The sequence below is a fragment of the Manacus vitellinus genome, unplaced genomic scaffold (genome assembly GCF_001715985.3).
Source record: "Manacus vitellinus isolate BGI_N305 unplaced genomic scaffold, ASM171598v3 scaffold_21_pilon, whole genome shotgun sequence".
Classification (NCBI taxonomy): Eukaryota; Metazoa; Chordata; class Aves; order Passeriformes; family Pipridae; genus Manacus; species Manacus vitellinus.
In genome coordinates this window covers 9,850,130-9,877,398 of record NW_021939546.1, presented here as the reverse complement: position 1 = coordinate 9,877,398, position 27,269 = coordinate 9,850,130, and the positions used below count along the sequence as shown (strand labels likewise).

At 40.5% G+C, this 27,269-nt stretch overlaps 1 protein-coding gene across 5 annotated transcripts in view; it reads left to right on the top strand.

Annotated features, from left to right (window-relative positions):
• The window catches only part of ELAVL4 (ELAV like RNA binding protein 4), a 65,815-nt gene extending 41,677 nt beyond the window's left edge, over positions 1 to 24,138 (top strand). For all 5 annotated transcript variants that reach the window (XM_018072268.2, XM_008925208.2, XM_018072272.1 and 2 more), the window contains exons 3-7: positions 4,027 to 4,130; positions 14,123 to 14,276; positions 14,666 to 14,891; positions 16,284 to 16,322; positions 20,659 to 24,138. In XM_018072268.2, the coding sequence (XP_017927757.1) occupies positions 4,027 to 4,130; positions 14,123 to 14,276; positions 14,666 to 14,891; positions 16,284 to 16,322; positions 20,659 to 20,986 (851 nt within the window). In that variant the 3' untranslated portion in view covers positions 20,987 to 24,138. The remainder of the gene's footprint in view (positions 1 to 4,026; positions 4,131 to 14,122; positions 14,277 to 14,665; positions 14,892 to 16,283; positions 16,323 to 20,658) is intronic.
• The last annotated feature ends 3,131 nt before the right edge of the window (positions 24,139 to 27,269 follow it).

Sequence of the window (27,269 nt, the reverse complement as noted above, 5' to 3'; positions counted from 1 at the left end):
CTAACTTATATTTGTTTCTGTGTATTTTCCCTTTATCTCCTATTTTAAATATGGAATTGGCCTAAGCAGACTGCCTTACAAAGGAGTAAGGGAAGGTACAGGTCTCTGGCACTGTCTTTTTCACAGTTGCAGGTTTTGGGATGTGTGGATAAATGTTACAGGGTAAACAGAACATGGAAAAAATCGTTCTCGTGGCTTGTTTGAATCTTGATGATTTTCATCTCTGAAAATGAAACTTCTTAAAGTGCAAGATATGTACATTATCAACTTGGACTTGGCTTCAGCTGGTTTGTTGTGTGGTGTTGGTTGTTGTTTTTTTTTTTATAACTGTCAAGTCCTTGGTAATCTCTAACCCTGTTACTGCTTAGACCTATTCCTTACCAGATCATAGGAGGTCCAGTATACATTCTCTGCAGCTAGATAAAACATTCAGAAGGAGCAGTGGTAATAGCAATGTAACAAGGTGTTGTTTTAGGATCATCTAGAAATATCTCTTGCCTGACCTACTGAATCACAGCATGCGATGAACTATTGGATTCCAAATCACAGAAAATATTTACTATTTACGGTGCTGTTCCTGGGAAGTGTAGCATGGGAATGAACTACAGTGTCTGTGTGGGATCCCACTGAGAGGTCCAGCTGCTTGCTTTGTGCTGCCAGATTGTGTCCAAAGAAGTGTTACCCTTTTGGAGTACATGCAATAAGAGTACAGGATGGAGAAAATAGGGAAGTTCATACTGGTTACTGTATTCTGGAACAAATACTTTCTGGTTTTTTTACCAGTAACAATTTTTCGTTCTTTCATATCTAGAGTCTGTGTTTTGTCTGACATAAGGTGTATTGCTCTTTAGAGGAATTTGAAAATAATATTTTTAGCTGCATGTATAAATTTTTTTCTTCGCTTCTTAGCTGTAAATGTTTAGCACACTGAAACTTTATGATGTTTGCTACAGTCATAAAGCTTTTCACAAATTAGCTTTGTCTGAGTTTATTTTCTTTTTAGTTTTTTGAGACTGGGATGTGTCTGTCTTCATGTACACCATAGTGTTTGGGAGAGATGGTTGAAAATACAAAGTAACCTGAAGTGGAAAGCTCTTAATGAAAGATTTCCTCCCTTGAGCTTCACTGATACAGTGAGGCATATGGCAGAAAGCAGCAGCAGGAATTTGCTGGTGGAAACAACTGCACGGAGATCTCAGTGGGCTGCAAAGGGTACAGGGTTTGAGTTTTTAAGATAAAAGGGGGTTTTATTGAATTAACAGAAATTCAGTGCTTAAAATGCTGAGTAGATCCATCCTTTTTTGTGAGAATATTATTTAGCCAATATAGCAATTAGTGTGTTGGATATGATTTCATAACCAATAGCTTCTGAATAACAGGCCTTAAATCCTGTTACAATTTTCATGTATCTCATGGCATTCAGGGGTATATACACCAGCAAGAAGAAATCATGTTTCTGCAGACCTATTATTCTAAGGAAAATGCTATGACAGTATAATAGTTTTCTTTAAGCCAGGTTCTGCAGTCCTGCATGCAGACAAGACAACTTTATTAGTGTTGGTATTCATTATCCTTCACCTTGGAGAAAATATTTGTTTCCAGTTGGTAGGGAGAAGCAGAGATGATATCTAAATAACTTGAGTGTTACCGGAGAACTCAGAGCAAGGTAGTAAATGGTCTGTGGAATTGCTGTATCATTCTTTTCATGTATTGCCATTATTTCCCTTCCCTGCTGCTAGTGCTGTCTGCGGGTTTGCTATCCGTGGTGGCTTCCTTGCACAAGTAAGAAGTGAGAATGTTTGTATGAGACATAGGTAAAGGCCACTCTCTAGATTGTAGTGGTCAGACCATGTGCCTTGAGAATAACAGTGGCTGGACATGGAAGCCCATGGTCAGACTGCCTGACATAAATTCCAGGGCCTTACATTAGCTACTCCTGCTCTGTGTATCTCTGAAGGTCCATAGAGGATCAACAGGAAAAGAAAAGACAAAGGCAGGTTATCAAAGTTCTGATCCTTGAGTCTCCCTAAAGCATAAAAAGAGGTTTATCTCCTAGAGGATGGCTTCCTTCTGGCCCAGGACTGTCTAGGATTAAATGCATTAAAGATTTGATGTGCTCAGAGGCACAGGAGTTGGGACAGTATAAAATATCTCAGATAGGCAAGAAGAGGAGGAAGGCATGGCAAGGAAAGTATCTTTACAATGTTTCTGTTCTGGGTTTTGTGCTCAGACAGACTTCAGTTTATTCTTGGTGAATGTCATGTAACTTGGATAAGAATATTTTTATTGAGACTGTTTAGCTCTTCAGGAAGACTAAATATGTTTTTATACTTATTTTCTGAAGTTAAATTGATTGGAGGGAATTGCTCCCTGGATGTACTGTAGGTTAAAACAGCCATTTTTTTTTTATCCTTATGCCTGTATGTGGGCATTTCAGGCATGAACTGCAGTGTTTCCATGGATTTTTAAAGTCTTCCATCGCAGAGTTAGCAGCTTTTAGGGCTTTGATCTGATTTCATAAGACAGAAGCGCTCCCTGTATTTGTGTTACAGCAAACACTGTATTTTGGGTGGCGTCTGACTTTGAGAAACACACAGATGCTTTTTTGTAGTCCAGGAGACAAAGAAACAAAGCTTTGTGCTGGGAGGCAGGATCTGTGCCTCCAGGGGACATCAAGGCACTTGGTGTGCAGCTGCCTTCCCAACCTCGCCTTTCTCCTGATGAGCAGGAGCTGGGTCGCTGCTTGCTGCTCCCGTGGATAGAAATCTCCACAAATGCCGTTCTCCTTGGGAGGGATTTTCACATGTTTCCATTCTCATTGCTTGTGAGCAGAAGAATTTCAGTCCCCTGCACATCAACGCCAAAGGACAGGTTGCTTTTTGGCTTGCTGTGCTCCAGATACACTGAAGGGTGTATGAGAAGGAGCGTGGTTGGAATACAGGACTGCTAGCCTGCCTGCTTGGGCTCACTGATTCTTGAAATGTGATTATCTGTATATGTTTCTAAGTGCATGTGCCTTAACAAAAAAAAAAAATTAAGAATTGCTCTGGTTTTCAAACATAAAAAATAAGTTCAGTAGGAGGCTCAAAGGAAGGGATCTGGAAGCGTCTGTCTGTCATGTTGTATTAATAGAACTGATGCTGCAAAGCTGCTACTTGGGAATCAGGAAAAGATCCCTGTGGAGCAGGTTCAGCCCTCTGCAGACCTGTAGTTTTATCCATGTGTGCACAATACCTGTAGTGCTGACAGCGCGGCCCCTCCAGCTCCCTGTCACTTATCCCGGTTATTAACCAGGTCTCTTTGCACTGCAAACACAAACACAGATCTCGCTGGTAAAACAGAAGCTGTTGAAATGATTTTGGCTGCTAAAGCGGGCTCCTGCCATCCCATGCGCAGCAGCAGTTGTACTGTTTGGGTTTGCTGTCATCTCTAATACTCGGAGGGGAGCTTTAATGTGGTCCCTTGCCCTGCTGCAATTTGGGCTGTCCTTTCTCCTCCTATTTGCTGGCTGCTCACTGAGCAGTAAAACGAGACATAAAGGTGGTTATCTGTTCCTCAGTCAGCCCCTTCAAGGTTAATGTAAAAATGCTGTTTCCTGATTTTAAACACTTACAAACTTGTTTATAAACAGTAGCAAAATTGTGTGTGTGTGTTTATGATTTTTAAGAAGTGCCTTCCTTACTGACAGGTCAGCCAGTTACATTTATTAGGAACACAAAACTATTACACAATTCTGTTGCTGTCAAGCCTCATATGTGCTCTTCAGTAAATTCCTGTGGAAGGCAGGGTGGGGGGGGTTGCTGCTTCTCATTCTTAAAGTAGGATCTTCAGAGCAGCAATTTAAAGTTATGTTGGCTTCCACTGTGTTCAGGAGATATCAAAATGGTGAAGAACAGCATAGAGACCGTAAGGGAAACCAGGGATGAAATGAACAGTGTAAGAAAAACGTGTTTCTACTCTTGGAATCATGTTCCTGTGCTGAAAAATACTGAGTTCTTTTTTTCTTTCTTTCCTGCCTTTCAACAGGGCAGAGTTTAGGGTATGGATTCGTTAACTACATTGATCCAAAGGATGCAGAGAAAGCCATTAACACTTTAAATGGACTCAGACTCCAGACCAAAACCATAAAGGTAAGACAATATAAAATGCCTTTTGCTCAATTCAGGAAGTGGGAGGAAGTAGTTGAAACAGTTTCTGGCAATTTCATCACTATTTTACTCTCTGTTGGAAGGGCACTAACGAGCTCCTCCTCAGAACAAGGGAGGACAGGCAGAAGATAAAATCTCTCTTCTCCGACATTGCTGCTATTGTTAAAGGGAGGGGAAAGTAACAGGAAGCTCCTTAAAGCATGACAGTGAGGCTAAAATGTAGAATAAAGCATCCAGAGCGATACCCTTTTCCGTAAACAGGTGAAGTACGTGACAGTGTATTCATAAGTTACATGTTTTCTTATGTTTTAATGGGAAATACCTTGACATGGAGCTGTTCTAGTGATGCTCCTGTCATTGTCAGGTGTTAAAAGTATGTTTCTCTCAAGTTAGAATATGTTATTCTCAAAAAAAAAGGGGTTTTTTCTGCAGTTTCTACATCCTTAATTTGATTTATTCTTTGAAAAACTGGAGGCTTCCCACTAAGGTCTCTTATTTCATTGTTGTAATAGACCATTAGTTATTCAATGACCTTCTTTAGTGGTCTCACAAGAAAAGCAAGCTTCTACACTGTCACGGTTTTTGCTGCATGGCTGATAAAGCTATTCTGAAACAGCTTACAGAAAATTTCTACATCCCAAATTCTGACAAATAATACAGCTTAAGGGATGTGAATCAACAAACTGAAGGGGCACAAGCAGCAGATCAGATTCAAATTATCTGAAACTACTTTGAATGCTGGCTTTTGGTTTGCACCATTTTCTTAATTTTTCTTCTGTACTTAATTTGTATTTCAAAGCCAAAAATTTATGTTTAAGGAAGGTAAAACTAGAATTTTTTACTTCAGTGAATATCGGTTCAAGTAGTGTCAGTGATTTCAGATCTTGTAGTCAATACTTTATTTGTGCATACCCATTCTCACTAAAAGTTTGGACAAAATTATATTCCCCAAAGCAAAAATATTTGTTGGATTCCACTGTATCTCTGTGGATTGCTTCAAGCAGGTTTTTCCCTGGTCTGTTTGATCAGTGAAGAGCAGAAGTCCCGGGCTGAGAGTTATGAAAGGGGTCGAGTAACTTCACGGGCTACATAGGAAAAGCTACTTCCAAACCTCCCCTAGACCATCCAGGTTCCATCCAGCAGATGTGTGTGGGCCATATATCCAAATGCTCACAGCATGGTTTTGTAGAGTTAAATAGAAAACCTTTGAGGAATATGTAAGGCAAGGCAGCAAAATCTACCATCTTATCAACTGCTGCAGGTGGAACTGCAGGCTTGCACTCAGCAGTTTCTGCTTACAGTGAAAAGTTGCTCTCAAAATTGCTTTTAAAGGCACATTATCAGGAAAAATGTTTTGAAAATACTTTATTAAAAACTCAGTGGAACTTGAAAAATCTAGATCGGTTTTTAATGCAGCACATGTAGTTTTGAACATTATTTAGCCTTAGCAAAGGTGCTACATTTCTTTTCCTAATTACCTATGTTGCTTTCCTCTGTTTATTTTGTGAACCAGAGCAATGCTATTGCATGCATAATATTCCAAGGTTACACAAGCTACAAAAAGGCCTCCAAAAACTCCAACCCACACCAATTATTATTATTATTATACGTTTCTCGCATGCAAAATCAGGCCCATTATACTTTCCTTAGTAAGATTTTGATCTGAGAACTTCCCATGCAAAAAGTTCTGTGTAATGTTGTTTTTTTATTTATTTTTTTTTAATTCAGTATAAATTTTAGAAATGCATTGGTTTGTTTGGTTTGGGGTTTTTGTGTTTATTAGTGGCTAATACTTTTATCGAATACAGGACATCTTGTTGAGCTCTTGAAAGCTGTTAAAATTGAATAAGCAGCAACAGGGTTGATCTAACCTATGTGTACAGGAGCTACATAAGTTTCTCAATGACTGGGAAGATGTGTAGGCTTTTTTTTTTTTTAAATAAAATTGATTTTATGCAGTTTCCTAAAATCTATTCCATAGCCGAGGTTTGGCCTCAAGGATGTCTAATCGGCAGTTTCCAACTCCCATTTTTCATTGCAGAATTGCATGTGATTACCTCACTTTATCCCCTTTTTTTTTTGTGTTTTTAATTATGGTTTGCTTCTAGAAATCCTAATAGTTTAGGTTTGCTTTCCTGATATTGTGATGGGGAAGGTTTCCCAGTGTTCATGCTGAGTGGTAACTCATGTGTGTTCACTGCTGCCAGCAGCACCTGTGTCACTGGAGACATCCCTGGTTTCCACCTTGCAAGGTGATGAGAAACTGTATTCAGCCCTGCTGAAGCCTCCTCGCTTGCATCTCACTGTCTAGCATCTCACTGTCATTCATTATGAAGTTGAAGTATTTTAGCTTGTGGAATTACTGTATTTGATTATCAGACTCGATTACTTCAGCCATAGATACCCTTTACAGTTACTAAAAATGCACTGTTGGTGTGTTAAAAAAGGCTCTCTTGAAAGAACATCTAGAAAGGAATTTGGTGGCATATAGTTTTGTAGGCCAGAAAATATTTAATAGTAGAATAACATCAAGCTGGAAAAGAACTAAACATTTTTCTGCTTTCTTCATGAATGCGGTTGGGTTTTATGCCCCAGAATCAATCTGTAGATGTCCTGTTGGTCCATGGGCTGAACCTTGGCCTCTGCCTGTGTATGTTGGGTAGCTGCAGCCCTGCAGGTGGCATTTCTCTGGCTGCCTTTTGGAAGCTGTTTTGATGGAAAGAAAGTTGAAACGAATAATCTGTGAACGCCTTTTTACACTGGCAAATCACTTCTGCTTGCCAAGGTCACCGTGGTCCTGCTGGTTGTGTCCCATCTCTTTGCTCAGTCACGGGCTCTGCTGTTCCTTACACCTACACTGAACATGAACTGGCTCTTGGGGGTTACATTTGCCCTCATTTTTTGACCCCATAAGGCTTAATTCCTGCTTAAAAATAATATATACTTTCTGCATGTGGCCCCAAATGCTGTCGTTTTCACTTCTGTAACATTTTTGTGGCAGCTTAATGTTCTCTCTCTCCTGATGCCTTGCAAAACAGCCATGCAGTCACAGGAGGAACTGGCTTTATAGCAGGATCAGCAGAACAGCCAGGCACAGTCGGCTCTGATGTGTGGACTAAAATAACTGAAAAAATGTTCTTTTTATTCTTTCATTGTTATGATAAATAATCCCTTTTCCCCGTAGCAGCTAAAATATTTATGTGCATTTTATTTAAGTCAATGATGCCCTTTCAAGTCAAAGTTGAGAGGTGACAATTTACAGAATATCTGTTTGGGGAAAGCACTGGAGGAAGTGTTATGTGTTTGGTAATAGGTTATACACGTTATGTTCCTCCTCAGCTTATCATAGTGCATATTTTATTTACGCCATTTTGTAGCAGCATCATTCTCTTGTGAAGGAAGAAAACTTCACTTTATTTTTACAGCTAAAGCTTGACATAATTCTACAAAACAGCTTAGAATAAGGGAAGATACAGTGTGTGTTGAAATAAATATATATTCCAGAAATTGAATCTATTTTTAGAAATTAAATTTGCCCATCCATAAAAGCATATGAAAGGTCACTGCTGCTGTTGAAGATTGCCTGGCAATTCAGTTGCATCAAATATCAGAAGGAAAATAAGATGTGTGATGCATGGGGTTACAGATTGTTTAAACTGCTGCTTTGCTCCGGAAAAAGGACAACGTCTGAAAGGATACGAAAAAAGTGTTTTACAATTTACTTGGGGATTCAGGTGACCTGACTTCATTGGAACAAGGGCAGAACAGTTTTGAAAAGAAGTTTGAAATCTAAAGAGAGCCAGTGACCCCCTGAAGTACAGTCCTGTGTCCCCTCTCCTTCCTTTTCTCTGTTGCCTGACAAATAGGTTTGCTTCTTCCCTCACTTGCAGGAGCAGGTACATGATGTGATGCTGCTGGAGCAAAGGGAGATGTCTCCTCTGAGGGGACGAGGAATCTGGGTTCTCTGAGCCCTTGATAACCTCCAGTTTTTAAATCCATCAAATCTATCAGATGATGAAATACCAGGCAGTTCAGATCACTCCTCTGTGGTCAAGGGCCTTTTCTAGTTATATTAATTTTCAGTTAAATGAATAAATACCGTGGAATTTTATTTGTTTTACTCTCCCGTTTTGATCAATAGGTCTGGGTGGTCCTGGTTTAAAATACAGTGAATAAGGCTGTGGGAGAAAGTAATCCTGCGTTTTCTGAAAATAAGGTAGTAACATTACTGCTCAAAGATCTTCCTGTTTATCTTGGTTTCTCTGGCATTTTTCAAAATGCCAACTATTTCCACGAAACTCAGGCTCTAAATCTGTCCGTGTTAATTCTTGTAATTGTCCACAAAACTACAAACCATCCTGTCACTGTAGGGAACCAAATAACAGCAGCCTCAGACTTCTCCGTCCTACAAAGTCATTTGTCAAAAAGATTGCCTTCCAGCCGTGCTCAGCAGAGAAGGAGGTGTGGGAAGCACAGGGCAGGGGAGGAGGAGGCTGCAGCAGGGAGCAATGGGGAAGAGCTGCATCTTCTGCACCCCATCCTGAAGTGCTTGGGAGGTATGGGGAGAGTTAAACACAACAGTTTGGGTTGCAGCCAGAAAATGCTGGATTACTGGTAATGATGGTAGCAAAGCTCTGGTGTTGGGTGCTCTCGGTGCAGTACTCTGCCAAAAACCCTGCGTTTTCCAACTGTGTTCTTCCATAGCCTAACCAGGGGCCACCTGCTATCAAGCCTGCCAGACACTACTTGCAGCCTCTTGTCCCAGTGAAGAAATGGGATGCTGTGAAAGGCCAGGTGATAAGGAGAGGGTGTACAGAGAAATCTGGGCAAGGCACAGAGGGGGCTTAGATGCTCTGCAAGGAAAAGAGGGTAGATGAGGGGTTTGGAAGATAGTGGGAGTAGCTGAGCATATTGGACTGCGGCAAGGAGAGATTTGCATTTTAAAGTGTCCAGTCGCATTGTGCCCCCTTTTTTTAACTTCCCTGAAAATTTATGTTACGGAGACTTGCAAGCTGCAGATTTGGGACATAGCTGTTCCATGGTTCCTTTTAAAATTAGGGTAATGGCTCGTTCTGTTTTAGGGTAGCTCAGACTTAGTCAGAGGGATCATCTGCAGTGGCTGCTGCACACCAGGACAAAGCCTTGGACAAGGAACTTTAAAAGGTGCTGCAGACCTGGAAAGCCTCAACTAAGTTTACTCTGGTTTTGCTCTTTAGGAGCCTCTGTCTGCGTAACCATTTGGACTTGGTAGTGCTTATTAACAAATCCTCTTCCACCTTTGTGTCCATAATGATGATGCTGCTTGAAGGACCTTTCAGTGCTGCATTTGAAGGTTCAGCTTTGGCTCTGCTGCTTTGAGCAGGCACCAGTCTTTACCTCTTATTTTGTGCACCTTCTCTTAATCGCAATCTGTGTTTTAACTGCTTCAGTTTCACCAGTCAGTCCTTTTCATTCCACTGAGCCAGAGCAATTATTTCTCTTAGCCTTGCTCTTGATACAGCGAGAGTACTTCTAGGTTATTATCAATGGATGTCTTTCCTGAACTGATGGGGTAGACCATTGTACCTGCAATCATAATTAATCCTGGTAAAATGGCATTGAATTGCTCAACAGTAAAGTGCATCGTCACTGCCCTGCATCCGCCAGCCAAGGGCTTAGGGAAGAGAAAGGACAAAGCAGTGCAAGCGTCGGATGTGAAAGTATTCCAGCCTCTGGACCAGAGGGCTTTTGGGTGTGCTTGTTCTGACAGAGTACGTAGCTTTCGCAGGAGAGTTTCTCAAATCTGGTTTTGCACAAAATTAGGACACGAGTGAGGGTCTGGAAGTGGCTGTGGGGAAATGTGTCTTTCTGCCATAGCCTCTTTACTTGCGTTAAGCAGATTTTACTTCTGTATGTGCATGAAACAAGTGAGATTGTGCTTATTTACATGTGTGAAACTCTCTGAGCAGTTATGTTAAAGCACTTCCAGTGTGTACCAGTGGGATAAGGGGCAGCAAGTGAGGAAAGAGTTGTCCCCATTCTGCATTGGACCTCAGGCAGAAGAAAGCCAAGTGACTCACCTCAAAACTCACACAAGAAATCCTGTATCTCGACCCGTGTCACAGAAAGACACCAAGCAAAGTCTCAGAATTAAGGTCCTTGAGAAACCTGGTATCTTTGAATGTTATTCAGATTTTCTTGGAAGCTGCCCAAGGATTCGTTTAACAACAACTGCACCTTACCTGCTTGTGGCCAGAGAGGTGTCCCAGGGATTGCAGGTACCACAAACAGGTGGTTTGGTGGCCTGTGGGTGCCTGTGCTGCCATGATTCAAGGCTCCTGGTTAGTCTCATGATCCCCAGGTGAATGATGGCAGAGCCAGACACACATCTCCAGAGATGTTTTGTTGATGCAAAACATCCACACAGGTTGGTGTTTGCAAGACGGGAGCTGCTTGGTTACTGCTTAGATGTTGTGTCCAGGGCAGGGTGGCTCTGCTGGCAGAGTACATCGTTCCAGAAAGGACAACGCGCTTCCCCTTTGGAGCAGACTGGAGTTAAATTTTGCAAGGAGGCATCTAGAAATGGACTTGATGTTGGAGACATCCAGGATTAGCATGTGAGCTGAAGTCTTCTCCCGTGGTGAGCAGCAGTGAAGTGGTTAAATGTCTGTGTTTCAGTGGCTGCTGTTACATGTTCTGTAGGACAAATGGGATGCGTTCATGCCTCTGGGTGCCTTTGCTGTGGGCTCTGGCTTGGAAAGGCCAGACAGCTTCAATTTACGTTCTGAGGAGTCTCGAGGTTAGAAATTCTTCAAAAAGTTTTCTGTGTGGGGAAAATGGTAGGAAATCAATAGGGAAGATAATTACTTGAACTTGGAGATATTTTCTGTGCAACTGAACAAAAATGTGCTTTACCGTGGAAGATATGAAATGCTGGACCTTCTGACACTGCAGTAGTGTTTTGAGACAGTGGTGCAGACTCTGGAGATGGCTGTTTGTACTGAAGAGAAACCCTTACACAGGCTGATGCTCAATGTCAGATGAGAAATGTCCTAGTAAATGTTTTTCACAGTTAGTATATATGTATTTATAGAAACTAACATCTGAGGCCAGCAAGCTGTAAAACGAATTGTACAATATTTTATTATCTTCCTTGCAAATTTTACCAGAGAACTCCTAAATGATCTTATGCAGTGAAATACAACACCGTCCTTCGACCTTCAACCGTCACACAAGCGGACAAACATTTTAATGCTGAGAAATGCTTGGGTCAAACAGCAGTTTGGTGTTCTCCAGCTCATTATTTGAATTCTTTGTGGTGGCTAGGCTTCCATATTCTTTTCCACACGCTGTTTCATTACAGGGTGCTAACACTGCCGTGAGCAAAGAAAAAAAAAAAAATCATTCTTAAGTGTGAATATAAAGAATTAATGCAGTATCCTCACACAGTGCTTTGCAGCTTTCAGTGATAAAATGGGAGCTGGTTTTCGCTCCCATTTTAACTCGCGCAGCATAAGGAGCTTCTGGTGTGATGGAGGGTCAGGGTGGGCGATTTCTTCCTTTGATAGCTCACACATGGGAAGACATCCCGTCCTCAGCACTAACTGAATAATAGCTTGAAAGCAGGATGGCACACTCTAACCGATCGATTGGTCATTGGCTGACCTGAGAGGGAAGATGAAAAAGATTCAAAAGCAGATAAATAATTGACATTACTAGCCTTGAGTCCATTCAGCTCACAACCTTTTCTCCTTGATATTAAAGACGGCTGAGTTGCTTTTGGCAGCTTCTTTCTTTGGCTCAGGCTCCCCCGCAGCCTGAATGTTTGATTGCGGGAGGAAATAAAAACTAGACCTGAGCAGCGATAGGTGTTCACATGGGGGGCTTGGGAGTGCCTGTAGCCTCTCCTTCCCCTGCCTGTCTGCAAGGCCCATGAGAGTAGAAGTATATATATATATGTATATAAAATGTCAGGCACTTATGCTCTGGGAAGTGGTGGGTTTTTTACATATCCCAACACTTTTCATCCTCCCTGTAATGTGGCATTTGGTTAATGAATGTGCCAGAGTGAGAAACCCAAAGGAAACCCCTGGCTGTTTTCCCAGGAACTTTTAATAATTTTGCTGTTCTCAGTTTTGAGGAATAGGTAAGGTCCCTACCCCTGCTCCAGGGAGGCTCTTATGTATTTTTTAAACTGTTATTCCTAAAGTAGGTTAAACTGTAGGTATCTGAACTCTTACAGTACCCTCTCAAGGTAAGGCATTTACAGAGTGGGGAGGGAGAGTCTGCTTTTCCAAATGCCCCAACATGGGATATAAGTGAGAAGCAACCAACACGAGATCACTGAACCAAGCTGTAGGCATGGCTGTCCCTGGTGTTCCCAAAGACCTGGCTTGAGCTTTGTTACATAAAAACCAAGCAGTGCTGTGTGTGTTCTGGTCCTGGCATGTCAAAGGGCTGTTCAGAACAGCAATTAAGTGATGGAAATGCTGCACCCCATCAGGAGCTCATGGGCTGTGAGGTCCTGAATCGCTGAGGCACAAAATAGTTTCCACCTCAATATCCTTCTTCTTTCAGCACTGAAGGTTTCTCTGTTCCTTATGTCTACTTGTGCCTTTGTGCTGTGTGCCTGCCTGAGCTTGCCTCTGTTGATGCAAATGTTTTATTGAACCTCTTTTTCATATTTCTTTCCCTAAATTTTTCCACCTCCTCTCTCTAGCCTCCTCTGTAAATGTTAGATTTAAAAGGTTATGTACAAACATGTAAGTTATAAAGAAATCACCAAAAAAACCCCTTAAAATCTAGAATCTTTGGAGTTTGTCTGCTATTATGCAGAGAAGATTGTGGAAGCAAATATTAGTCATTAACATAATTTTCTGTGTTGAGTCAACATCTATTTTTAGGTGTGGAGCACATAAAGACAACTCTTTGACACATAAAACACATAGACATCCATTTGACATGATCTGTGTTGAGGCTGAGCCTCAGGAACGGGGAAGACAATTGCTGAATGTGTTGTATTCATGATGGGAACCCCCTTCTTCCTTCCAAGACACATTTTAAGACATAATGCAGGAGTGTACTGATCTGTTTATATTGAAAGAAATCAAAATGAAGTGCAGCATACTCAGGTTTGGTTCCAGTGCTGTTTGAGATGTGCTGCAAAGTAATTCATGATCTGTGCTGAATACCTGCCATTAGACTTCATCCAGGAAGTGTTTTTATGATGTTAAATGTGTGTATTCTAAATGTATATATTATTTTAAAAGTGCAGAAGGCTTTTTATGCACATATTATAATTATAAATCTGATTCATAGGTAGAAGAGCAGTTAAGAGTCTTGATTTAGTAATTTTCCAGCAGCATACATGCAGTGCCACAGCTAGGTTTACTTGTTTGCTTGGTTATAATATTTTATGGTCTGATTCTGGGCTTATAGTACAAGGGAACTTCTTATGATAAATTGCAGATACGACAATGAGTGTCAGTATACAGCTCCCTGAGCAGATGTTCATTTAGTCTAATTTCACCAGTACTTTACTGTTCATCCAGAACAGATCTTGCCAGCTCAGGATGCAAACACAAAGAGAGAGAGCACAAAAGATCACTCTGCAAATAACCTGATCTGTTTCAGACACTTGGAGGGGAAAAAGAAAAACATTACTGGAACTTCAGAGTTCGAGGTTGGCTCCAGCAAATCATCCATACACCCACACCAGTGGGGGTAAATTTACAAAGCCCTGCGTGGGAAGTTGCACATTTATCTACCTCTGAACAATAGTTATTTTATGATTGCACTTAGAGATCCCCTGTGTCTGTTTTTAAGGTCTCTGTAGTTCTTCCTTTGTTCTTCCAACCTCTCCTGGCTTTGTTGGTTTTGCAGAGCAGGTAATGTCTGAACTCAGGGGTTGCAGCTTGTGAAGGAACAGGAAATTATCTGTCTAAAATGCAGAGGGTGGCTCTAGCTCACTAACACGACTTTCCTTCTCTCCATAGGTGTCATATGCCCGTCCAAGTTCAGCATCCATCAGAGATGCAAACTTGTATGTCAGCGGCCTTCCGAAAACCATGACCCAGAAAGAATTAGAGCAGTTATTCTCACAATATGGGCGCATCATCACCTCACGGATTCTGGTTGATCAAGTCACAGGTTAAAAGAAAACTTTTCTTGATATGTGCACGTTTTTTTGGGAATGGCAAAATTGTAAATGCTTCCTTGCTGCTGGGTTTTAGGACGGTATGCCTTTAGTGTAAAATGCAGTATCCGGTTCTTTACAAACATAACCAGGGGTATACAGTTGCTGCCTCTTTAATGAGGGAATCTCATAGTGCAGAACATTTTTTACTTAGTCATTGTTAAATATGATAGGGGCTGACTTTGGAGATTACAGATTAGGAAGAGGATTTTTTCTTTACAGGACTTTCCTTAACTTGGAAACTATGTATTCTGTGAAGTCAAAACCACCATTCAGTTTGTGTGTTACCTGGATGAGGCTGTTCCTGCAAATACTCATCTCTTCACATGTTTTTACTTCCCAGGGGTTTCTCGAGGTGTGGGATTTATCCGTTTTGATAAGAGAATAGAGGCAGAAGAAGCCATAAAGGGACTAAATGGCCAGAAGCCTAGTGGTGCTACAGAACCAATTACTGTGAAGTTTGCCAATAACCCCAGCCAGAAAACAAGCCAGGCACTCCTTTCACAGCTGTATCAGTCTCCCAACAGACGCTACCCTGGACCACTTCACCACCAGGCTCAGAGATTCAGGTAATTACCTGGAAAAGAACTGAAGTTCCACCAGCGACGACAATGTGGGGCAGGTGCTGTGCAGGAAAATGTGCTTTAGTTGCGTAGGCTGACCTGATTTTCTTTGTAAAATTAAATATTCTTTCCTGGAGAATGAGGAGGAAAAACTGCTGACAGCAGTAGTCATGTTGTATTTACTAAAACAGCTGAAGTACTGTACAATCAGATCTCATGAAGGCTCCCAGAAAAATGGAGGGCAGAATAGAGTTACACGGATAATCAAATGAGCAGTGACTGTCCTGTTCTTTCTCTCGTTTTTGGTAATGCTTTTATTTTCTGCTGTATTACTACAGTTTTGATGCAGCTTAGACTTTGATGTTAATGACAGTGGATTGGTAGCAGGAAAAAAGCTGAGTCTGTTCCAGTCAGAAGCAGTATCATTAAATTTATTAGCCTGAGATATCTGCTCTTAGTATAAAGAGACCTTGTATTAGTCTTCGGTGTGATTCTTCAGATGCTTTTGGGGATGTTTTACGCTTTGCATCCGGAATATACTGTTTCCATCTGATGCATAAGCCAGAGTTAGCAATACATGATGTTCCCATTACTTTTATACTTAATAGTTTTCAGGCAACCTAGCTTTCAAATAAAAAGAAAACTTGAACATATTTGCATAACTGAGTTGCACACTGGCTTTAGAGAATTATTCAAAAGTAATTTTAGTTTGTCAGTGATGAAAAGTGCTAATGAATTAAAGATCATAAAAAGTCAGTCATTGGATACATTAAATTTACGCTTGTTTTTGTGTCTTTGGCACGCAGCTGTGTCCATTGAGGTTATCACTGAATCATTCCATGGACAGAAGGACTTTATTGTGCTGCCATGGAAAGCAGATGATTATATTCTGCAAAATTTGGTGGTCATTTAGATTGACATATCATGAAGGATTAATACTAAATATATATAATAAAAAGGGGACAGTGTATTATGTAAAAGCAATTAGAGTTAAGAATTTTTCCAGTTCCAGCAATTTTGGACTCAACATTTTATTTCCAAGTTAACTGTAGATGTAAGGTAAGCAGTTGAATTACTTGCAAAAATTTCATACTAATACTGTTTAAAAAAAAAGACAAACCCTAAGGGGATTTTTTTTTTTTTTTTTTTAAAACTGTGGAGATTAAGTTTTTCTCTAAGACGGTAGACAAGTTAAAAAAGGCTTTTAAATGCTGTGGCGGAAATTTAAGCACAACCTCAGACTTAACAAAGCAGGCCGGGAGTTGTTAGGCTCCTTAGATGTGTGGGAAACTTGTTGAACGTTTCTTCTTTGAAAATGGAACGCTATTAATAATAGTTCCATTGAGCGATCTTGCCATCTGTGAGACATTAACCCAAAGACCCTCCTTCTCTTTTCAGGCTGGACAATTTGCTTAATATGGCCTATGGCGTAAAGAGGTAATTAGAATTCCACAGATTGCCAGATGTCCGTGTTGGCACAGATTGGTGCTACAATTTATTTTTTTTTAATTCACTAACTTTATTTTTTTTATTCCTTCTTTTCTTCCACCAGCATGTCAAATTCTTTTTAAGTTTGGACTTCAGTTGGTTTTGTTACTTTAAAGGCCTCATGCCCAAGTTCTGTGGGGCTTTTCAACCTTTTTTTTTTTTTTTATTTACAGGTGGGCTTCTCAAATGGTTTAGGTGCAACAGCTACAAGCATTCAAACTGCAGTTGCTTTGCAAAATGATGCTTTTTCCAGAATCAAAACTATTGAGATTTTAACAAATCTCTGATCTGATAATTGAAAACTTAAGTCAAAACCAGAATTAGGCTGCTGTTGTCTCAATCTCACAGTCAAGAGCACCTTTGTCCCGCATCTGGCATCATGTTTGACTTGAAAACACAGCTGTGTTGCACCTCAATCAGCCCGAAGTTTCTTTTGTTACAGGTTTAATACTTTGAATTTTTTTTTTTTCAGTCCTTGAAATTTTATTATTTTTTTTGTTTAAAATAGCTGTGTGTTTGTACGTGCACGCATGTGTGAAAGCTCGGCCGATTTGTGAACATTTATGCTGTTTCATGAGTATGTTTGATCTGATAGCTAAAATGAGTTGTGTTGTTAGTGTTTCTTCTAATGGCACAAATCAACGCGAGCGACCCTTACAGCAAAATCAAGGTGTAGTCTTATTCCTGATGTTACCGTAAGATGTCCAGCAATCCCCCACAATTAAGATGAGAAAACACTGCTTAATCACCTGAAATGGTCTACTCACCACACTTGAAAATTATTTGAGCTTTTATTTGAAGCTCATCCTGTAAAAAAGGTATGGTAAGTATATCTTTACACTAGCTAGTAGTAGACAGCAACGTGGGTTTTAACTCCTGCCACGGTAGCCATTGTACAGATCTCAAAGCTTGAGAGTACTTATAAAAGCAATAGTCAAAACAGAGCACCACTGCTGGTGTTCATTTGTGCATTTGTTACATCTGCAGTATCCTTAGTGGGGATGGGGATATGGTGAGTCAGAACTTACCACCTGATTTTTATCACCCATCGCTTCTCCTGTGTTCCCCCATCTCCTTTGTTCCTTGATACATTGTCAAAAACATGGTATAACTCTTGGCCTCGGGTGTCTGTCAGGTATAAGTCGTATCAGAAGGATGGGTTTGTTCTGGGAGGTTTCCCTGGGTTTTTGCTGCTGCTGCTTCCCTGGAATTGCACTGGCAATGGCATTTTGCACTGATGTGTGGTGCGGGACATACAGGGCTTAGACTGAACCAGTGAGGATTTGCATTTTGATTTCATGTGACTGCAGAGGGAAAAAGCAAGTTACCTGCCTTCATAGGTTGTGTATCTACTTTCTTAACATTCAGTCTACAATGTTAGTCTGAAATCACGGTAGTGCTTAAGTCATTCTGTAGGCATCTTAAATTAGTTCTTATCTCCTCTCAGCAAACCTTGGCAACTTGTACCTGCACTAGCAAACCTTGAATTTATAGGTCTAGGATCGCAAAAAGTACTGTATTGATAATTTCTGAAACAGGAGATTGGCCCTTTCTTTCCCTGTGCTAACTGAGTGGTACTGATGGAAAATGAGATGTGCTGATGTGGAAAAAAGGTTTTATTGAGGCTAATTTCAGATCGCTTGCTAGTAGCAAAGCTACTTATGCAATAGGTGATCTTGTATTTGTGTCAATACACTTGCACCAGTTTTGTACGTGTTTTGTTGGCTTTACAGCAGCTGCTGTGCTCATGGTACGTAAATAGTTGAAAGCTGCATAGCTCCTAAAGGTTTCCAGGGAAAAGCTGCTGTCCATGAACTATAGGAAACTTTAACCCTTTACATCAGTGCAGCATTTCTTAAAAATGCAAAGCCTTATAACATACTGTGACATGCAGAGCTTTGCATTGTGCAGATTTTACAACACCCTTACTTTCAGGCTAGTGCATCCCTTAGTGTTGTACTTGATGTTAAATTTAAACCTTTCAGAAAAGCAGCGTTTGCTGGCTTGGGTATGTTCCTGGCACAGTCGGCACTGGCCAGCAATGGGCCTGAAGTCCCATCTTCCAAATCTCAAAATGAGTTGAAGCTGTTGACTTGTACAATCCCTGGCTGCCTTATTTATGGTCCCACCTGCGGTGGAAGGAGCAGCATGCACTGACCTTGTCCAGCAATCTTTCCATGCTGAACCATTATGATAATGTTACTGGTTTCAGTATGTGGGAGAGAAACTGAAAGATGTTGAGATGAGGATTTGCAAAAGTGAAGTTGAGTTGGAAAATTGCCACATATTTTTAATAAACTGTCTGCAAACCTTCCCGAGGATCGGATGCTGTGAGCATTTGTGAGCTGCTCATTTACAGCGTAGCTACACCCCAGTGATGATCCTCAGCTTAAGACACTTGGAATATATATCTTTTTTTCTGCTAAATATACATAGAAAGTGCCATCAGGAGTTAACAGAACGGTGAGCAGCCATCAAGTGTGTAGTTTCTTTTATGGTTATTTAATATACACTGCATAATATCATGCAGATTGCTAAATGTGTGTGGAAATTATTACAAGTATAAAAAGTTTTGGAGAGCACAAGAGCTCACTCAGCAACAGAGTCCCTCCTTTCCCTCCTTCTGCTCCCTCAGTCATCGCTCAGAAAATCCTGAGGAATTATTATTCTGTTCTGGTATTAAAACTCGTCATATTGAAGGTACATGTGAAACTGGGTTTTTATTAAGACGTTTCCTCTGTGCAGTTGTTATTTTAAAACATATCCCAAAGTGTAGCTTCAGAAAGCATGTCATTTTTTTTTCACAGTGATGAAAGGAAAATTATGTTGATCCTGAGGGCTGATACTGCTTAACATCTTCATTAATAACCTGAGTCATGGGCTGCGATGCACCCTCCTCGCATTAGCGGGTGACACTAAATTGGTGAGGGAGCAGGGGCAGTTCACTGTGCTCCTGGCCACAGCTGCCACTGGGGAGACCTTGAAAAGCTGGAAGAATGTGGTGGAAATTGGGAAAGGCAAATGTAGAGTTTAGCCCCTGACTGCTGCCTTCAGCTGCCTACAAGGGGCATTAGAAAGAAGACAAGGCCGAGCTTTTCTTGGAGGTCAACTATGAGAGGACAGGAGTCAGCAGTGACAAGTTGCAGCAGGGGAAATTCAACTTGAGGATAAGGGAAAATCATTCCCAGTGAGGCTGGAGCCCTGGAGCAGGGGCTGCAGGAGCAGAGTTCCTTTCTGTGGAGACTTGCTAAACTTCCCTCTGCAGAGCCATGAGTAGATCTCGTTTGAGAAGTTTGCCTCTCTTGGAGCAGGAGGCTGCTCAGATGATCTCCATGGATCCTGCCCAGCCTTTGTTATTCCGTGAAGGTTCTCTGTTCCTAAACAATACCACCTGGCTTTAGCTGCTCAATTTGGATGTTCAAGTTGAAGAACATGAGTCCCAAAGGACAATGAGGGAGGAAAGTTAGGGTGCTGTATTGCATTCTAGGAGCTTGTCAGTCCACATTGACTATTTTGAAGAACTCAAGAGCTTGTTACGGACACGAAGCCTCGCATTGTGAAGGTATCAGTTGATCTGCTCATTAATTGTATTTATGTTCTACTTACTCTACAATTGCTGCATAAACCTTCTGCAATAAAAATTGCTGCCTATGTGGCCAGCTTTAGGACTTTTTTATTACCTGGATTTTTTCCCAGTGTATGTCAATTATGGACCATGTTAGGAGGAGAAACAAATTCTGCCACTTAGAGACGTCTCTCTAATAGTATTTTTAGCTGAAGAGGCTACTGTTATAGCTGAATCCTGACAAAGGCATTTCATATTAATCTTTAAAAATAGGTCTTGAAGTTTGCTTGGGGTTTTTCACTGCAAACTAGTAGGAGGTAAAGCATTAAATCTCCCTTGTCCTGAAACTTATTTAGGTGATGGAAATAAGCGGCAAATTCCTACAGGCCTTTTTAAATGAACTCTTGTTTATCGCAGCATGTGCAGGCCCTCTTTGACTCAGATTGTCCTTAAGCATTTCTTTTATGAGGACTTTGTACACATCTAAGCAGGGCTTATCCTTGGAGGGAGATGCATTTATGCACGGATTTGGTGTGTTTGTTCAGTACAGCTTCCCTCCACTTCAGTAGGAGTTAGAGAGCGAGAGTGGCTCTGTGGTCATCTTCCAGGGACAGGATCCAGAACCTTCATTAACATCAGCTTATTTATTTTAAAGTCTTGGACCCGTGTAGCTCGTGCTAAGAGATATATTTAGAATAGACCCCTCTTTTTACTCGGTAGGTTTTCTCCGATCACAATTGATGGTATGACGAGCCTTGTCGGAATGAATATCCCTGGTCACACTGGGACTGGATGGTGCATCTTCGTCTACAACTTGTCTCCCGACTCAGATGAGAGCGTGCTGTGGCAGTTGTTTGGTCCCTTTGGAGCAGTCAATAATGTCAAGGTGATCCGTGATTTCAACACCAACAAGTGCAAGGGATTTGGCTTTGTCACCATGACCAACTACGACGAAGCTGCCATGGCGATTGCCAGCCTTAATGGATACCGTTTAGGAGACAGAGTATTGCAAGTTTCCTTTAAAACCAATAAAACCCACAAATCCTGAATTTCATATCCTTACTTACTAAAATATATATATATAAATATATATACGAACAAAACAAAACAAAAAAAAAACTCTTCAAGGCTTATATTCAACCATGGACTTTATAAGCCAGTGTTGCCTAAGTATTAAAACATTGGATATCCTGTGAGGAACAGGAAAGGATTTTATAATGCTTAGAAAAAAAAAAAAAACCTTTGATGCATTGAATGTTCTTTCATAGCTGTCGTTGTTGAATATAATATACATAGATAACAATGTGCAGGGATTTTTACCCGGCCAGCTAGTTTTACTACCTTCCTTGAAGGTGGGTCTTTTTAAGATGACCATTCACTCATTTGAAAAAATAATAAAACAAAAAACAATTTTTACGAACTAATGGGATTAAAAGCGAGAAAAAAAAGATTTTTGTTTTCTTTTCAGTTTTTTCAAAACATTGATCGAATCAGATTGGTAAACCCCCCACGCAAATTAAAGAGGAACAATAAAAATTGCAAAAAAGAAGAACATAATTTTGCAACTTTTTTTATTTTTCCTTTTTTCTTTTGTATCATGTGAACTAAACAGTCTTCTGTTAGGGAATGGGGTAACGGGGGATACCTGATGACATAACAATTTAAATAACATTAACAATGTTGCCAAAGAGGTGGTCTCTTTGCTGAAAATGGGTTTCAAGAAAAATCTATTTTTATAAAATATAAAGAATTTTTACAAGAGAATCTGGATTTGAGAAAAAATATTTTGACTGGCTAATTTAGGGGAAATTGACAACTTTGTCATGTTCATACTGCACTGGTAACTTTTTAGAGATCAAGATGTGTGTTTTAAACTGGATTAGTAGATTGTTTTTTGAAGGATGGGCTACAAACAGATGATCTTCGTATCTTTTCATAGCATGTAATAAAAATATTAAATACAGTACGGGAGAGTGTTCTTCCCAGGCACGCAGTTACCCACAGTCAAAACCCAAAAGCAAGGAGATGAGTTGCAAGACGGTTTTTCTTTAAGTCATCAGTATGGGATATCAGCAGAACAAAAGTTAAAAAAATTAATTTTTTGATCAAAAACTTCCTTGGTTTGAGCAGTAGGTGCTACAAAATTATTTACATATCTTAGTATCATAGTTAAATGTAATGTGTTTAGAAAAAAATACATTTGCTTTAAATTTGTTAAGAATTTTCAAATTCACTTTATAGCCCAAGCTAATATAATTGGGCTGTGTTGGCACATTTGGAACACTGTTTATGTTGCTTGAAACACTTATTTATTTAATTGCCGATGTGATGCATATGGCCAAAATCAAATATAGCTAGTTTGGCTAGTCTACTTATTTGTTTACTTAAACTATGGGAAGAAGCATATTATTGTGTCATTTTGTTGTGTGTGTATGTGTATATATAATATAAATATATATATATATAAAGTTATTTTTTCTTTTGGTTAATTTATTATAAGTTGTAACACTTTGCTAGTTTTGTTTGTATATGTCTTAAAATGTTTTCTTATGATACTTAAGTGACAGAGGTATCAAGGTAACTTGTGTAGAAATATTGTTTGATATATTGTCATGTTTGTTGTGAATATTTTTTCTTACTGCACAGTAGAAAAGAAAACAACTGGGTCTTTATTTTAATGTAATTCAGATTGGGGAAAACAGAGCTAAGGGAACAAAATGACTGAGGGGGTGCTCTCCCATGTCCAGTGCACTGATCATTTTAGTATGTTTGTGCTTTGTACGGTTATATATTTAAAACAAAAAAGGGTCATGCTCTTCCCTGAGTACTAGAAACAGTTACTCGCTATGCATAATCTAGTTGATAGTTAAATTTGCTATTGCTTTTCTTGTCTTGTTATATAAAATCTTTTCAATACAAGTTTAGTCTTAATGGTAATAAAACGTTATGGTTATTTATAACTTGTGCTTATTTTGTGCATTTTTTCCATGCTATACCCACTAACTGCATGTAGACTAAGTATTGTTTTTTCACACTGAAGAGGCAAACTTTTGTAGTAGACAAATAACTAAAAAGCAAAGGCTGCATCATAATTTTATCAGTTTTTTACTTTAACAATGTTAGATTTTAGTTTAAAGGAACACTCATTCAATGTTCAGGGAAACCTTTATACATCATCTGCTATGAATGAGCGCAGTTTGCTGGGAAAGTTTTGATGCATTTGCTAAGCATTAGTGGGGAAGGCATGTCAGAATCTTTTCTCTACGATGTGTTTTACTATCTGAATAATAATAATAATTTAAAAAATCTTTCTTAGGACCAGGCAGTTGTATACTTTAGTTATAATGAATGACTTCATGTTAACCTTGCTAGTTTAGATCATTTCTGAGGGAAAGTATTGTAAATGTTTTTTTCATAACCTTGTTGTGTTTGAATTATTTGTACTTTAATTGTCCAGACAATAAATGAAAGTGTGTAGAATGGCTATGGACTTTCCACCTTTTTAACCGTGTTCAGATGTTTTAGTATTCCCAGCCACACCTCAGACGAGGTAGATGTTAGTCTCTGATGCCAGAAGCAAGGTCTTCAAGAGAGAAATGTACTAGTCAAACCAGATTGAGCATATTCACTATTTGTTTTTCCTTCTGAAGGCTAGAAAGAATCGCCCATTTAATTTAAGATGTCGAACACCAAATACCAAGCTGTAACTTTCGTTTATTTGAATGTGGAAGATGCTGAAGGGTTTCTACTATATACAGTATTTTTACACAATGAAAATATTAACTCAGTCAATATCAACACTTTAAAACGTAGCAAGCAAATTTCAGTGATAAGTTTTTAAGCCATCATTTAGTTTGACTTTTCTATGAATATGCTATGAATGTCATGCAATATGAAAGTGTACATATTGTCTGATGTACAACAGTATATATGATCACATTCCAAATTTGATTCTTTTCACCATGTGTTATAACTAGAGTTGATACTTCTTTCAGTTGACTTGTTTGAATCTCATTAATACAAATATTCACTTCATGTTTATGTTCTGTAACATTCACTAATTGAGAATATGTACCTTGTAAAACTGCAGCATTGAATTTCGTAACTGAGATTAGGAAACTATCAGAGGGCTGGATGGACTGTGTGGTTCTTCAGCTCCTTCACCTATTAATAAACTCGTGTTTTTGTGAGATTAAGTTACCATGTTGGTTATAATAATTACTTCCAGGCCACAGAGTGAGTTTATTCTTAAATTTACAGCTTGCTTAATTCATCCTTAAATCCACCTGACCACTCCATAGTAAAATGCAGAAGCGATTTATTTGCTCTGTTTAAAGACTTGGCTGTAAAAAACATCATCCTTCCATCTACCTATATATGTATATACACCCATTTTGATGATATACATATATCCATACACTTTACAACATAGTGTAACCTGCACCAGCCCATTTTAAAAAACCTGCACTTTCCATAGTAGATAATGTTGGTTACAAAATAACACTATAGCATTTGTTAGGGTTGCCATCTAATTTTTCTGCAATCCTTTCTTCTGTCCACTTTACACTGTCGGAAAAGTAGTGAGACAAAAAATCAACAGTATAGTCTAGATGTTCTTAAGACAATGCAGCTGTACTATGGGCATGTTGCAGTTGACTTCAGAGAGGAGGCCAGTTTTGATGCAGATTATTTCCCTGCTTCCAGTTAAAGGTTGTCTGCTGGTCTTCACATCCCGTTCACGTCGGGTACCTGTTTCTCCATTCTGTACAGCTCACATTGGTGAGCTTGTATGAGCTCTATCTCAGCTCCCATCCACGAGTAACAGGGGAGGAAGGGACTCTGCCACATTTAAGCATCTGGGATGGAGAGTTCAGTCCCACTTTTGAGAGTATCACAAATATACACTGGATAAAAGCGGTCACAGACAGGCCTGTGGTTCCCTATGCTGATCCTGTGGGAGCATTTTTAGAAAGTCTTACTGAAACACAATTTCTGCCCAGCTGGGATCAGAACCGCATTTCACTAACACTCATTCAAAGTAATCAAGTTTTATATTTCTTTCTTGAAAGGGTAATCACTCTTCCTGCAATTAGTGAGCCTGCTGCATCAATGGAAAATCACCTGGGGGAGGGTGTTTTAAGTGCATTCACTTTATGTTCCACTTCAGCTTACCTTGGCCACAGAGCTGGGCTGGGAATGCAGGGAAAGGGGAGCGTGTGCTGGAAATGATGGCTGGCAGATTGTAGACAGCAGTGAGCTACCCTTAAGTTCACGGTGGGGGCAGTCAGCTTTCCTAGTGAACCGAACCTGTAGCAGCCACGCACACACGTACTCTGGTGCTGCTAATGGTTTCCATTGGGAGGGGTGGGCAGGGGGGCCTGGATGCACTGCATCAGGCAGAGGCTGCTGCCTGGGCACTTGGGTCAGCCTCAGGATGAAGGGGAAAAGGCACGTCCAGGGGTGTCCCAGGAAGTCTCCATCACCAGAAGCCAGGCAAGGCTGTTAACATGCACATCCCACTTACATGACTACAGATAGATGAGGTAAAGCCAGGTCAGCATGTGATGACAGTAAAGATTTGCTCCCTGCCCTGGAGATCTTGCAGACCGGGCTCACTGCACAGAAGTAATTCGTTGTGCATACAGAGCAAAATGAAAGGAGATCAAATCCAGCGTAACTTTGCGAAAGCTCTGACATCTCAGACTAATCCAGTATCTCTCTTCTAAAAATAACTGATTTCTTAAACCCAGGAGATGTGATGGAGCCAATCCAGCCGAGCCTCAGTAATTCATGAGGGGGCAAATCACCTGGGCACAAACAGGAACTGCTGCAGGAAGGAAACACAAAGCAACACTCACTCACAAAGACACGAATGCTTCTCCTGTGGGGTGCATTGCTGCAGTGCAACCCCTGGCCTCACAGTCAGGAGACTGCTTTCATCCCAAGTGCATTGGGGGGTACCTTCAACACCCAGTGAATGTGTATGCTGGTGCAACAAGCATTTCTGAGACCTTTCCCAGAAACATAGTATGCTGCTCTGATGCGCTCGAGAAATTCTAGTGGGATCACGTGCAGTGAAGTACCAAAGTGATCAGGAAAACAGAAACTTACTGGGCAAAAAGAGTCACTGAGCTTGAACTATTTCTACTCCCATAAACCCAAAGCCTGTGTTTTAAAAAGCCCGTTCCTGTAAACCTACTGGAGCTGAGCATTAGAAAGGGCTGTAGGAAGAAATGTGCCCAAAAGAATGGGTCCATACAAAGGCACCCTAATTTGATTCACCCACAATTGAAGACAAGAAATCAGACTGGTTCTTTTTGATGACCACATTAGCAATTTTCTGAAACACTCTTTCTACTCACGGTAGAAATAACTGGGAAGATGGATACAACACACAATAGCTTTTTTCAGACCAGGTTTGAAGTTTTGTTTACCACACCCCCAAAGTATCACTGATATTTTTAAACTCCAGTCCACTATATTTTAAAATATTTCATCTTAAATTTAATTCAGATTTTAAATGTTACAGAGATGCGAATTATTTCTTGCACAGTAGCAAAAAAATAAAATCGTAAAACCTCTGTTCATTCTACAATAAACATCCATTCTCAAATTCGTGAGGTTTGATGCTGCCAGCAAGCAAGACCCAACTACTGCTACTTACAGGCAAACAATCCAAAGCAGGTTCATATTCCCTCTCCCAGACAGAAAGCAAACCAGTGTGCTAAGTGGAGCATTGCTCTGCCAACAAGTCCAGAAGTCCCCAACATTGCACATTGCTTTGGGGTGGATGGGAGGACTTGGTCACCAAAATAAGTGTCTTGTCCCCAAACCCTCCCGCCACCAGCCTCATGATGCTGGCAGCCCCCTCACCCAGCCCTCTTCCCTACTGTGACATCCTCACTCTGTCAGCTGGGTGAGCCATGCAGTGATCCTTGGGGTGAGCCCAACCTCCCTCCAGCGTCTGAAGGATGAGCAGGACGGGTTTTATTTAGTTCTCTGTTAATACTCCCTATGGCACAAATCCCCCATGTTGGGGACCCTCCCTCCGGGCCGTGGTCTTGCCCAGCCCATGGGCAAACAGCACCCACTGCATCAGTCCCTTACTTCAGGTAAGGAACCAGGTTTCCTAAATTCCACTCCTGATTAGCCAGCCCCTGTGTCACAGCAGCCCTTTGGCCACCACTCAGCAGGAGGAGCAGGTGAACAGTCACCTCTGGCCTTATTTTATCCATCGTGACCGCCTGCTTAACACCACATCCATTCAGGCCCTGGGTTCTCCCCTTTCCAAGGACACCAGTGTGGACCCTGTCCTGGACAAAGCCCCACTT